The 13,026-nt window shown below is 28.2% G+C and overlaps 4 protein-coding genes across 4 annotated transcripts; 3 read left to right on the forward strand and 1 right to left on the reverse strand.

Annotated features, from left to right (window-relative positions):
* Positions 1–185: 185 nt before the first annotated feature.
* LOC126846269 (U6 snRNA-associated Sm-like protein LSm1) lies at positions 186–1,419 on the reverse strand. The gene is made up of 3 exons (XM_050585556.1): positions 1,148–1,419; positions 863–1,047; positions 186–597 (listed from the first exon to the last, which is right to left on the reverse strand). Exons 1-3 carry the CDS (start codon positions 1,194–1,196, stop codon positions 424–426), a joined length of 408 nt encoding a protein of 135 aa, XP_050441513.1. The 5' UTR covers positions 1,197–1,419; the 3' UTR covers positions 186–423.
* A 55-nt stretch (positions 1,420–1,474) lies between these two features.
* LOC126846268 (protein farnesyltransferase/geranylgeranyltransferase type-1 subunit alpha) lies at positions 1,475–4,343 on the forward strand. Its single transcript, XM_050585555.1, has 7 exons — positions 1,475–1,786; positions 1,915–2,038; positions 2,418–2,513; positions 2,731–2,865; positions 3,581–3,781; positions 3,852–4,026; positions 4,099–4,343. Exons 1-7 carry the CDS (start codon positions 1,489–1,491, stop codon positions 4,252–4,254), a joined length of 1,185 nt encoding a protein of 394 aa, XP_050441512.1. The 5' UTR covers positions 1,475–1,488; the 3' UTR covers positions 4,255–4,343.
* A 1,500-nt stretch (positions 4,344–5,843) lies between these two features.
* LOC126846766 (serine/threonine-protein kinase PAK mbt) lies at positions 5,844–11,623 on the forward strand. Its single transcript, XM_050586553.1, has 9 exons — positions 5,844–6,032; positions 7,730–7,950; positions 8,013–8,291; positions 8,871–9,143; positions 9,212–9,358; positions 9,456–9,905; positions 9,986–10,130; positions 10,196–10,311; positions 10,381–11,623. The coding sequence occupies exons 2-9, from the start codon at positions 7,732–7,734 to the stop codon at positions 10,540–10,542; spliced, it is 1,791 nt and encodes a 596-aa protein (XP_050442510.1). The 5' UTR covers positions 5,844–6,032; positions 7,730–7,731; the 3' UTR covers positions 10,543–11,623.
* On the forward strand, positions 6,053–7,791 carry LOC126846767 (ATP synthase subunit gamma, mitochondrial-like). Its single transcript, XM_050586554.1, has one exon. It carries the CDS (start codon positions 6,249–6,251, stop codon positions 7,068–7,070), a length of 822 nt encoding a protein of 273 aa, XP_050442511.1. The 5' UTR covers positions 6,053–6,248; the 3' UTR covers positions 7,071–7,791.
* Positions 11,624–13,026: the final 1,403 nt, after the last annotated feature.

Below are 13,026 nucleotides of genomic sequence, written 5' to 3' on the forward strand. Positions count from 1 at the left end.
ATTAAATTTACCAAGTTCATAAAATCTATGATTCAATTCTAAACTTTGAGTTTTTATCATTTTTGTCTGTGATTGTTATGGAATTGTTTACCTCCTTATAAGCTTATGTTAATAACCAAGTATTTTTATCGGCTCCTAATCAGGTAGATTGTTTTTTTTTTAATGCTCATTTAATGTCCACCAGGTTAAAACTAAAACCCTTTTATTTTTTGCTTGAATAAATAAAACAAATAAATCATAAATAGAGTAATTTATCAAAATTAAGAATAATAGGCTACATCATTTTTTTTTTAAATTTAAAATATCAATTTTTGTGTACATAATGTAAAGTAATTTGATTGCATTAACTTGTAAAAGTCATGACATCAAATAATTATAACAAGTATACTTATACATGTTGAAAATTAATATATTGATTTATATTTAAAAATAATCATCTTGAACTAGATCTGGTGGCAATGGCATACCTCGTCTTTTCAAGGATCGTTCAATCGATTTAGCTTTTTCTGCTTTAGCATCCTGTTCTTGTTGCTGCAATGCTAAAATCTCTTCTATAGACACCTTTTCAAACATTTGATCAGCCTCTTTTAAAGAATCCTGTATAAATACAATACCAAAATGTAATTATAATTATAACATTAAATATATGTGGTAAAAATTACTAAGTTTATTAGGTCTCTATTTTTGTCAATTTTAGGATTTTTGATTAAATATATTAAAATGCATGGCAGGATATAATTTGCTATGTTTTCTAATACAACAGAACAATAGTCCAAAGTTATCAAAGAGTTAAATTGACCTATATAATTTTACCACAGATAAAAAATTATATGTTAATATAGGTTTTAAATATTAATCTTACAATTTCTCCAAGAAGAACCACGTTTTCTCCTCTAACTAAAAATACACCTCTGGGTATATCGCCAAATTTTTTACCCACATGAATGCGTTCAATGGTTTGTTGTAGCAATAAATTAGCGTATTGATCAACACTCCTCAGGTATCCAATTAATGTTCTACCGTCACGTAAAAGCACCATTAATTTCTCTGTTGAATATAAGTTACCATGTCAGTTAAGTTTAAACAGTCTATTTAAACTTTTGCTTAGGGGTTTCAGTTATTTATCCACATGAATTTAAATACATACTATCTAGTTCATATAATAAGGTGGCAGTCCTAGGTGGAAATGAATTCATTTTATACTCTTGATGAAGAAGTAACAATAATACTTAATACTAATTACTAAACTATAATTAAGACATGGCGGCAGCCACTTGAACAAATCTAACAAAGCTTAATACTAAAGTCACAGTTGTGCAAATTCAACTAGATGTTAAAATTTAAAAAATTAAAATAATGAGAAAAACATGTATAATAGCCAATATGTATCACAACAGCTCACGAGGACAGAACGGAACCTCATTACTATTATCACTATTCAATATTGTTTTTGATAAAACACGGTGATAATAAATATGGTCAAAAGTCATGGCGTTACTTATCAAAATATACAGTAATTTTTTCAAACAAACAATAACTAAATTAATTTTTACTCTTAAGCGAACTACGGTGTATATTTTAAGAGTTTTTTTCAGTGGCAAAATTACAGGTATGGAAGATTCAAATCAAATGGAGGAACTAAAATATGATAGTTCCGATTCGTCTGATGAGAAGGAATCTGCCAATTATGTGTTGTATAAAAATCGACCTGAATGGAAGGATGTGCAACCAGTGCCACAGGATGATGGTACAGGACATGTAGTTAAAATAGCATATTCTGAAAAATGTTAGTATTAAAAGATTACATTATATAAATTTGTATGGTATCAAATAATAAATGCGGAATATATTTAAGGCATAAAACTAATTTCCAGCTATTAGGTTGACTTTACTAGTAATAGTTGTTGGTTACAGTTACAGATGTTTACAATTATTTTAGAGCTATTCTCCAATCAGGAGAAAAATCGCTCAGGTCTCTTGAATTAGTCACAGATGCCATTAGTTTGAATCCAGCTAACTATACTGTTTGGATTTACCGGTAAAAAAATTACAATGTTTTTTCACTGTTCATGGAACAATTTGGAAAATAATTTGGAACATCCTTTTTTTGCCAAATTACAGTATTTTTTTTACTCTGACTATGAATCTAAAGGCAAAAATCGGCAGACTTCTCTAGTTTTAAAGTTATATTTACTTGAAATTTACATATTTCTGTGTGTATAATATTAGACTGTGGCTCAAATCGCTGTCTATTATTGTACATGTGGAAATATTCAAATTTCATGTAGCTATAACTTTGAAACTTGAGGAGTCTGCCTAATTATTCAAATTCATAATCAGTTAAAAACACTATAATATGGCAAATAAAGGGTTTTCCGGTAAAGTGAATATATACTAATAATTTATTTTGTTTTTAGACTTGAAATTGTGTTAAATTTAGATATAGACCTGCATACAGAATTAGACTACATCTCAAATGTAATTCGTGAATATACTAAAAATTATCAAGTATGGTAAGTGAAACCTATGGTACATTAAGCAGCACTGCATACTATATTTTCCCATAATATGCATATTATAATAATTAAATGTTCGTGCATTTAAGCCTTAAGGCCTAAGTAATTTAAAACATCATTAAATTAATCATTGTTTAATCAAAATTTTCTGTTTATCTCAACAAAATTTTATTTTTATGAACTTAATATTTTAACTTGTTTATTGATTTTTTAGGCAATATCGTAAGAATATAGTTGAGTTATTGAACGAGCCATCTAATGAACTTGAATTCACTGCTGAGATTTTAGTAATGGATGCCAAAAATTACCATGCGTGGCAATACAGACAATGGGTTCTTACCACTTATAGGTTAGTACTATAGGTATAGTAATATAACGTAAAATAAACGTTTTAAAGTGACTAAAGTGATTTAAGACGGAAGCTAGAGAGGAGTGTGTTGTTATTTTTTATCTTGCCGCATTACTTAACCGCACTTCACCTACAATTCTAAATTTTTAACACAAATAGCCAAAAATAGTTATTTAAAACTGGGGGATCAGTTAAGTATAATATATGTTACCATTGAAGTTCTAAAAGCTTATAACGTTTAGAAAATACCTTGAAATGATAAAAAATTAAATATTATTTTATATTGTAATGTAATATAAACAAAAATGTTTTTAAAAAGAAAAACTACAAAATAGCATTTATTTTAAGAGAAAACTAGTGTAGGGTATAATTTAGTGGCCAGATCAGAACCTAGGCCAACCACCGAAATAGAGATTTCACTACGCGCGTTTATTGCTAACTAGGTCCTGACTTAGCTTGCCTTACTTGTAGGAAAACATTTTGTTTAAAAAAAAAAAAGACTCATCTTAAATGGTTGTTCAATTTGTGTGTTTTACAAAGATATTTAATTATATATGTTATTAAGCTACTATTTAATAAATATGCAATTGGTTTCTGGATTTATATTTTTTAAACATTAGGAAAAATAACATTTGTTGCTTGTACACTTCACACATATAAAATTGATCACTCATATATTCTAATAATATTTTATTTATTTAATTAAATTCCAAAGTAATTTAATGGAAAAAGAATTGGACTTTGTTGAGGATTTATTATCAAAAGATATGCGAAATAACTCAGCATGGAATCAGAGGTACTTCGTAATTTACAATAGTGATCCATCTTCTGAAACTATTGAGAAAGAATTGATCTATACATTTAATAAAATTAAGATTCTATCAAAAAACGAAAGTGCTTGGAATTACTTAAGAGGGTAAGTTTAAAAAGTTAATTTGAATTTAATTTTTAAAAGACAAAAATAAAGCTGTATTCCTTTTTTTTAGACTATTGTTGTATTCAGAAAATGGAATATTAGAAGAAAAAGTACGGGCATTCTGTAATCAACTATATAAAAGTGGTAACAGATCACCATATTTATTATCATGTATGATTGATTGGCTCGATGCTGATGAATCAACAGACCCGGATAATGTTGAAAAAGTAAAATTTGTTTTAAAAGTAAGTACAATGTTTCAGTAACTTATATTGTTTTTATGATACGTAACATGTGGTTTTTTCTCTCATATGTAGTTATGTTTTGAATTGGCAACAAAATTTGATCCAATTCGACGATTCTATTGGGCATACATTTCCAGTGATATCCAAAAAAAATATAATATTATAGATCATGATACTAAAATCAATGTTTTAGAAGAGACATTCAATGAAATGAGTTATAACGATTAATTTATGTAAAAATTAATTATGCATTATTTGGATAGCTGAGTGATTTATAATAAAATACTAATTGCTAATATGTCATTTGAAGAAAATATCAACAGAAATTTATAAATAAGTAATTTTTAGTGTTCTTTATTCAATTAAAACCTTCCCCCATTTAGCACTTTTTATTTAACAAAAGTGCTAAGAGTGTATTCTTTAGCTTTAACTCTTAGTTGAGCAGATATCTATTTTGTATTTTGTTTTTGCAATAATTTATCAAGTTATGGTTAGGTTTTTTCAACTTGTTTTTAGTCTAAAGGACTTCTCAGTACAGTACTATTGTAAATTAAATTACTATTGTAGCTTTAGACATTTCATTCTGTTCTCTTACCACTTTGGATTTCAAACGGTTTTATAAGTCATAAAAAGGAAATATGTAAAATTTACTGTGGCTAGATGGCTTCTTTTTTAGTATTACAATATGTTAACTTCTTCACAATGACAGATGGTCATATATTTAAATCAATATACTTTGAATGGTTTTTATACAAATTTATTTGTATCACTTTTAAATAAAATGTCAGAAGTCTATTTTATCAAGATTAATATAAGACGATTATTATTTTAAAATATATAAATATAAATTTGTTTTCTCGTGTCTTACATTATAAGTTTCCAAGTATATATTTTGTTTCTTAAGACATAGGCGTAATTAACATTTTAAATTTGTAGGGCTTGAACTTAGCCTTGTCAATCATAGAAACAAGACGTACTTTAAAAAAAAATGTATGGGCATTTCAAATTTTTTGAGGAGAAGCTTTAGTCTCAAAACCTCACTTCTCATTTGGAAAAAGTTTATCCCCTTTCAAAAAAAAAAATCTGATCAAGTGTCTATAGAACTTATGTTCTATAGGCACTTGATCAGATTTTTCTATGTAATTTCAGTACTATATGTACCGAAATGTATGTCAAAAAGAACTAGATACGTCCAAATTTGTAATAATTGCAAAATGACTGTTGGTGTACCTAGTTGATCGCATATTTCATATTATAGGAGAAATTTTACATTCATTCTGTGGAAATATGTGAAAGAGAATCCAATATTATTTAAATATAATGTACACAATACTCGTTTATTTCACTATTCGAACTGCGAACATGGCATATTATTACAAATTATAAATCATAATATTATAGTGTTAACACAGGGTAGATTAAATCAGAGAGGACACTTAATGCAAGCAATGATTTTCGGATGGAGGCCGCCATCTTCTCATTTATCAATATATTCATAATAAATTACACCTATTCACAACTAATAATAATAATTACACCATATAATTAACAAAATGTATTGATGAACGTATCCTGTGTCGGATCACAACCCAGGATTATGGGCAGCACGCTAAATTTGGTTGCAAATAAAAATTATTGATAAATAAGAAGATGGCCGCCACGTTTTTTTGTGATAACTGTGTTAAATTTTAAGAGTGTCCCTTCCCCCCCCCCCCGCTGTTACGCCGCCACCGCCCCACCACATTTGAGCGATCACGGTTTCATTTATTTAACAATATGTAAAAACGGCTTGGGCGCATGCGCAACTGAGATTATGTGCGGTCCCGAAATCCAAATATTATACATACCTGCATTCCATTTTGTTTACATTCCTTCGTAGTAAGTGTGTGCCGTGTACGTGATATTTTATTTGCTTCATCGCGTTTTGATAATTGTACGCTTTTTAAACTTGTATTGAATCTACAGTCATTAAGGACACCGAAAACTATCAAGCGATTAAGCGAGAGGTAAGTTTGCTTAATTTGTTTTTACGAAAATACGTTCCCACCACTGAAAACCGTTTGTACACTTTAAGTATGGAAAACTCAATCATCCTTACCTATAGCCTTACCAGGCTACACCCTTTTTCCATTACCTTTGTGAAATTCATCCAACTTTATAAACTTGTTTTATTTCCTCATTCTAGATCTCTGTTCTTCATCCGATAACACAATCCTTACCAGATGTCTTTGAGAACTATCCAAAAGCAAATACAATCCTTTTCCAGTATAAAAAAAATAACTCAAACCATGAAGGTAGTGTCCGCGGCAAAATTAAACAGAGCCGAACGTTTGTTAAGGGATGTACGTCCTTTTGGTTATGGCACGCTTTTGTTTTATAATCGATATACTCATATTGATATGCTAGATTATACTGAAAATCATCTTATATTTGCCGTGACATCTGATCGTGGACTATGTGGTAGCTTGCATTCTGGAGTCGTAAAAAAAGTTAAGCAGGAATTGTCACGACCAGATCAAAAAGATGCTATGGTAGTGTGCATAGGAAAAAAATCAGAATCAATGATAGAAAAAACACACAGAAAGAACCTTTTATTCACAGTTTTAAATATTGGAAAACAAAATCCTACGTTTTTAGATGCTTCAAAAATATATCAAGAAAGTTCTGATGTAGAATACACTGCTTGTCAGATATTTTACAACTGCGGTGTTACTAGAGGTACATCAAAAGTCGATTGGATACCCATTTATAGTACAGATATACTTCTTACGGTAGCACACATTGCTAACTTAGACGAGTTGGAAGAAGAACAACTGAGAAGTTATATTGAATTTTCTACAATTTCCTTATTGTTTTATGCTATGGTAGAAAATGCTACTTGTGAACACTCTGCTCGAGTTGTAGCTATGGATGCAGCTACTAAAAGTGTAGATAAGTTAAGGCAAAGAGCATCATTAGAATTTAATCGCAAAAGACAATCGAAAATTACAACAGAACTGATTGACATTGTGTCTGGATGTCAAGTCATTACTAGTAAAGAATAAAGTTTACTACAACATAAAATAAGCATTTACGTTTAACTTACTATAATATATTAGAAATTGGAATTAATTTTAACTTTTTTTTATTTTATTATCAATAGAAATATGAAGTTTTTAATAAATAACCTTCATTTTATTTTTTTAAATTTGAAACTTATGAATAAAAAGTATTTGTTATATTTTATACTTGATATTTTTTGTTTATATTAGAAGAATGTGATATACCTCAAAGTGGTACCTAAAAGTAATTTTTCAAAATAAATAATTAGATCATTCAAAATATTTGGAGCATAACTACTCTAGAGACTATAGCGCCTCGGAGCAAGACTATTTTTTGCGCCCTATATTAAATGTTATGTATAGTAACCTAACCAAACCGTACAAAAATGCCCTACATTATAATGTACCCACGGTAGCTACATCACTAAATTAAAGTAGAACTCATTTTGTATTAAGGTAAAATAAAGTATATGGCATCACCATTTTTTCTCTTAACGTTTTAACAAGAACTTGAGTATGAGCGTTGTGTGTACTGTATTAGTACTAAGTGAATTATAATTTATCGTCATGGTTTCAATTATCTTAAGTAAAAGTTAAGACCAAAATTTTAAATATATTTACAACTTTTAGACAAGGTGTTATTATATTAATTTTATTTTTAGTAATGTTCTCAAAGAAAAAGAAAAAACCACAAATATCTTCACCTACTAATTTTGAGCACAGAGTGCATACTGGATTTGATAAGCGAGAAAATAAATTTATAGGTCTACCTTTACAATGGGCAAGTATAGTAGGTAATAATCAAATACTTAAAAGTACAAACAGGCCATTACCTCTTGTGGATCCATCTGAAATAACACCAACAGAAATACTCGATCTGAAGGTAGAAATTACTTATTTTATTTAAATAAAGTTCATATTAATACATATTTTTTATTTATCCAGACTATTGTACGTGGAGAAAACAACATTAAACTTCCTACCCCTATAAGCAATCGAAATAATAATGACCCATCAGGCCTACCAAAAACATCTAATGTCGCTCGTTCAAATTCATTACGTTCATCAAGTCCACCTCGTATTCGTCGGCAGCATCCAAATGTACCACCACCATTGCCTGAAAATGAAGTCTTAGTTATGAATCAGAGTTTGGTTCCACATCACTTACCTCAGTATCCACAACCCAGCAATTCACAAACAAAGCTTGATTACAGCAACAAATATGTAAGTTTTTTTTTTATTTAGAAAATACTAAAACAATTTTCAACTTAGGCTTTTAAAATATTTTAAATTTAAATAAAATATGTTTTATGTATTGTGATAATTGATATTTCTAAACAATAATTAACACATTATATTCAAATTGACTTTTAACCTTCGGTCATGTTGTTTCCAGTCACACTTAAATTAAATATGTCTTAGTTAAACTTTTTACATCAGTCACGCAAACTATATTATGAAACTGTAGTTAATTTGTATTCTGTATGACTGATAGAGGAATAAAAAACAATATCTAATTATACAATGTACTATACAAATATTTCTAAAACTTTTTAAAACGAAACAAGCAAAAAAAATATGTTAGCGATTATAAATTCAAAATATATAAATAAATTAACAATTAATAGAGGCCTAAATGATGATTTTAAAGAAAATCATAATATTTAAGAGTAACAATTGTCTTTAAATGGTTGAGAGGTTTAAGTCCTATGATATAGTTCCAATCAAAATTTGTTAGTAAGGCTATTTGAGATACTGTAGAAAATATTAAAAATAAATGAGTTTTAATTTCTTGTGATATAGGCAAAACCTGGATGTCCAGAGTGGTCTGGACAAGAAACGCCAGTATCAAGAATGAATCATTCAGATACACCAGTTGGTCAGATGATAACAGCTGATCAAATGGGATCACATTCGTATCATCCTATGCAAAATGGAAATATTTCCTCTGTGTTTACAAATGGTACTGCGGTTGACTCTCCATCGGGAAGCCAAACTTCTCAAGCCAATACTCCAGTGCCTCCAAATCGCTCTCATCCTATTATAAATAATGCTCAGATAGTCAGCACAAACAAAGTAAAATCCAAATATAACTACTTGATCATATTTTATAGATTATTCTTAAAATATAAACTTTGATGTAGGGTATTAGCCAAAATCTACATAGACTTCCAGATCAAAACCAGAATTTGAAACCTACAACAAATGGAATGTCTTCAGTCAGCAATACATCAATTCCTAGTGTTGCTACTAAACAACATCATGAACAGCAGCGTATTACACATGAACAAGTATTTTAATGTTTTTTTTTAAATTTTATCACACTTACATTGTAATTTGTGTTAAATATTACAATAATTTATACAATCATTTATATTTTTTTTTTAGTTCAGAGCAGCTCTACAACTTGTAGTTAGTCCAGGTGATCCTCGTGAAAATTTGGACAGTTTTAAAAAAATCGGTGAAGGTTCTACAGGCACAGTTTGTATTGCTACAGACCGAATTACTGGCCGCAAAGTAGCTGTGAAGAAAATGGATTTACGAAAACAACAACGTAGAGAGCTATTGTTCAACGAAGTTGTTATTATGAGGGATTACCATCATGCCAACATAGTAGACATGTATGATAGTTTTTTGGTCGGCGATGAGTTGTGGGTTGTTATGGAGTATTTGGAAGGTGGAGCGCTTACAGATATGGTTACACACACTAGAATGGATGAAGAACAAATCGCCACAGTTTGTAAACAATGTTTAAAAGCTCTAGCTTATTTGCATTCACAAGGAGTTATACATAGAGATATAAAGAGCGACTCCATACTCTTGACCACAGACGGAAGAGTAATAATTTATTTATTTACAATTAATACATACAACATTTGTTGTGAAACATTAACGAACATTTTATATCATTTTTTTAGGTAAAAATTTCCGATTTTGGTTTTTGTGCTCAAGTGTCTCAAGAACTACCTAAGAGAAAATCATTAGTTGGAACACCATATTGGATGTCTCCAGAAGTGATATCACGTTTACCTTATGGGCCGGAAGTTGACATTTGGTCATTAGGTAACCAATTAAATTTTTTTTTTTTTAACTACCATGCATATTCTATTTTAAATTTATAATTCTAGGAATAATGGTCATAGAAATGGTTGATGGTGAACCACCTTTCTTCAATGAACCGCCCTTACAAGCCATGCGAAGAATTCGTGACATGCCTCCACCTAAACTAAAAAATTCCAATAAAGTACTGCTTAATTGAAAAAAAAGTTTATTTTAGAAGTGTAATGTATTTTTTTTTAAATTTTTTATTTAGATATCTCCAAGACTACAAGGTTTCTTGGAAAGGTTGTTGGTGAGAGATCCAGCACAAAGAGCGACTGCGGCTGAGTTATTGCAACATCCATTTTTAAGGTTGGCCGGTCCACCATCGCTTTTAGTGCCATTAATACGAGGCTCGAGACATAGCAACTGTTAAGAGGTAAACGACACAATGTTCGTTTGTGCAATTTTTGTTATTTATTACTTATTATTATTATTTTTTTATTGTAATTATTTTTTGACTTAATTCAAATGTATCTTATACAAGTTACTTAAAATGTGTAACTTATAAAAAAAATTATAAGTAACAAAATATACAATGACGGCAATTTTGATAATTTTAATACCTACCACAGGTGGTATTTTAAAACATTGAAAATATTTGTTATCAACATTTTTTTTATGTGCTCAATGTATAATTATTTTACTTATAAACAAGAACTAGTGCCTTAATATAACTAATCGATTTTGTTACAAAGTTATAATAATACGTTTTAGTTGTTTTGCTCTCCATAATTGTAATAAAAACCTAGAACTCTGATAGAGTGATAGTATGGATAAACATTTAAACTATAAACATATACTATCTTATCTTGTGCCTTATAAATTTTAAGAAAAAACTAAAACATTTTTTATTGTTATAGTTTTTGTTGTACTTATATCATTGATTGCATACCATGTGTAACACTACTCCTAACTTGTTACTTAATTTTTTCTAAGAAAATTATAATTTTTAAATATTATATTTATAGATACATAATTTTGTATGTATTTCACACCACACACATAGTTTTCATAAATATCAAAATTTATGAAATTCTACATTCCAATTCTATTACCATTTTCTACGCACTCTTTAATTATTAGCTGATATTTTATTTTTTGTATTAAGATATAGTTAACAGTTAAAATTGTTAAAATAGTGTTGTAGATAATAGATGCAACGCATACAAGGTACAACTCTACATTCCAATTATTATTGATTAATATATTAAATAATTGTATACATTTAATTGTTATTTTCTAAATCAATCTTAAATTTTTTTTTACAGTTGGATAATTTTAAGTCTTCTAGTCATAAAAAACACATTCATTTAGTAGAGTTTTAATAACTTTCATTTCTACTTATCGCTTAATGTTAACTCGAGAACAAATAAAACTTAAACAATAAATTAAGTTATTATTATCTTAATTTGACAGTAAATTTCCTTTATAAAACACTCCTCAACGTGTATTGATTTATTTTATATATATTTCAAATTAATTTGATATTTTACTTAATCATTACATTTTTACAAAAAAAAAAAATTGTTGATATCTGCATCATTTTTAAGTTGAGCATAAAGTATTTGTTTTTAATTTTTATTTTCTCTTTGCGTATACAGCATATCCCAATTTACAATGTGATATTTCTTTAATTTTTAATTTACATATATATCTTAAGTTTTTATTAGTCTGATGTGTGAACTTAATCTGTCCTACCAAAACTGTATTTTTCCGAATCAAAGAATTTGCATACATTGAGAATAATACTTGTTTTTATTATTATTATTATTATTATTATTATTATTTATGCAATATGCCATCTTGTATTATAAACTATCAGTATTTTTATTAGTTTTTTGAAAACAATTTTTATTATTAATAATTTATTATAACACAATTTCTGTTTAATAATTAATGTCTTTAGTTAAAAATGTTGTTAAATATTATTAAAGGAAAAATCATTATTATTAACAATTTATTTTTGATAAATATTTATGTATTATTATTTTTGTAATATTACTATGTAATTTCAATATTATCAATTAGTTTCATGCTTCTTTTCTTTGCTTAGAAGATTTTGTTGATTAAAACTCCTTTTCATCTTGAATTATTTTTCTAATATTTTCGTTTTCAAGACTTAACTTTGTTTAGTCTTTCTAATTTTCTTGTTTTGCTTCCTATAAATGTCTATAAATGCCAAACTACAATTTATAGGTAACAAAAATAAGAGGTTAGTATATATAGTATTATACCTACTACTTTAAAAGGTAGTTAGCAGGTAATTTTTAAAACCAAATAACGTTACATATATATATATTAATTTATTTATAATTTTAATGTAATCTAAGTATTAACCGAGTAGTGCTCAACAATTTTTTAATAACGCATTACAATTTAATATCAAACATATGAATTATTAATAATTTTTGTTCTATTGTAACTTGAACGAAAAAGCATTAAAAAAATAGGTTAATTAGGTTCAATTACTTTGAAATTTTAATGGAACAAATAAGAAAACCCAAACTTTCAAACAAAACAAATAAAAATTATCCAGATGTTATCCCGTTACAAAGTATGCTTCAAAATACATACAGGTCAAGTTGATAACCGCTCCTCCTTTTTTGAAATCGGTTAAAAACATAGTAAACCCTTCAACTCGTCAATGACTGTTAATGAGAAATTATTCTAAATAATTCACCGACCAGTTATAATATTCATTACATTTAATAGGTGAACTATAAATATATAGAATATAGGCTGCCGACAACAAAATAAATCAGTCGAATACTCAAATCCCCTTATGTATAGTATATGTCCTTGTTACGTGCACATACGTTGACCACACCACTCTCAGTGTGAAGCTGTATGCTCTAAA

This window comes from Adelges cooleyi, unplaced genomic scaffold, assembly GCF_023614345.1.
Source record: "Adelges cooleyi isolate 19-005CV unplaced genomic scaffold, UGA_ACOO_1.1 ACOO_flye_CR_arks_rails_tigmint_CR_PRNA_9, whole genome shotgun sequence".
NCBI lineage: Eukaryota > Metazoa > Arthropoda > Insecta > Hemiptera > Adelgidae > Adelges > Adelges cooleyi.

Bases quoted from the DNA above. Each gene is read 5' to 3' on its own strand.
- LOC126846269 (XM_050585556.1), bottom strand. From the start codon at position 1,196: ATGAATTCATTTCCACCTAGGACTGCCACCTTATTATATGAACTAGAT. The intron at 1,048-1,147 runs GTATGTATTTAA...TATATTCAACAG, and splicing joins CTTATTATATGAACTAGATA to AGAAATTAATGGTGCTTTTA. The intron at 598-862 runs GTAAGATTAATA...GTATTTATACAG, and splicing joins TGGTTCTTCTTGGAGAAATT to GATTCTTTAAAAGAGGCTGA.
- LOC126846268 (XM_050585555.1), top strand. From the start codon at position 1,489: ATGGCGTTACTTATCAAAATATACAGTAATTTTTTCAAACAAACAATA. The intron at 1,787-1,914 runs GTTAGTATTAAA...TGTTGGTTACAG, and splicing joins AATAGCATATTCTGAAAAAT to TTACAGATGTTTACAATTAT. The intron at 2,514-2,730 runs GTAAGTGAAACC...TTGATTTTTTAG, and splicing joins ACTAAAAATTATCAAGTATG to GCAATATCGTAAGAATATAG.
- LOC126846767 (XM_050586554.1), top strand. From the start codon at position 6,249: ATGTCTTTGAGAACTATCCAAAAGCAAATACAATCCTTTTCCAGTATA.
- LOC126846766 (XM_050586553.1), top strand. From the start codon at position 7,732: ATGTTCTCAAAGAAAAAGAAAAAACCACAAATATCTTCACCTACTAAT. The intron at 8,292-8,870 runs GTAAGTTTTTTT...CTTGTGATATAG, and splicing joins TTGATTACAGCAACAAATAT to GCAAAACCTGGATGTCCAGA. The intron at 9,906-9,985 runs GTAATAATTTAT...TCATTTTTTTAG, and splicing joins TCTTGACCACAGACGGAAGA to GTAAAAATTTCCGATTTTGG.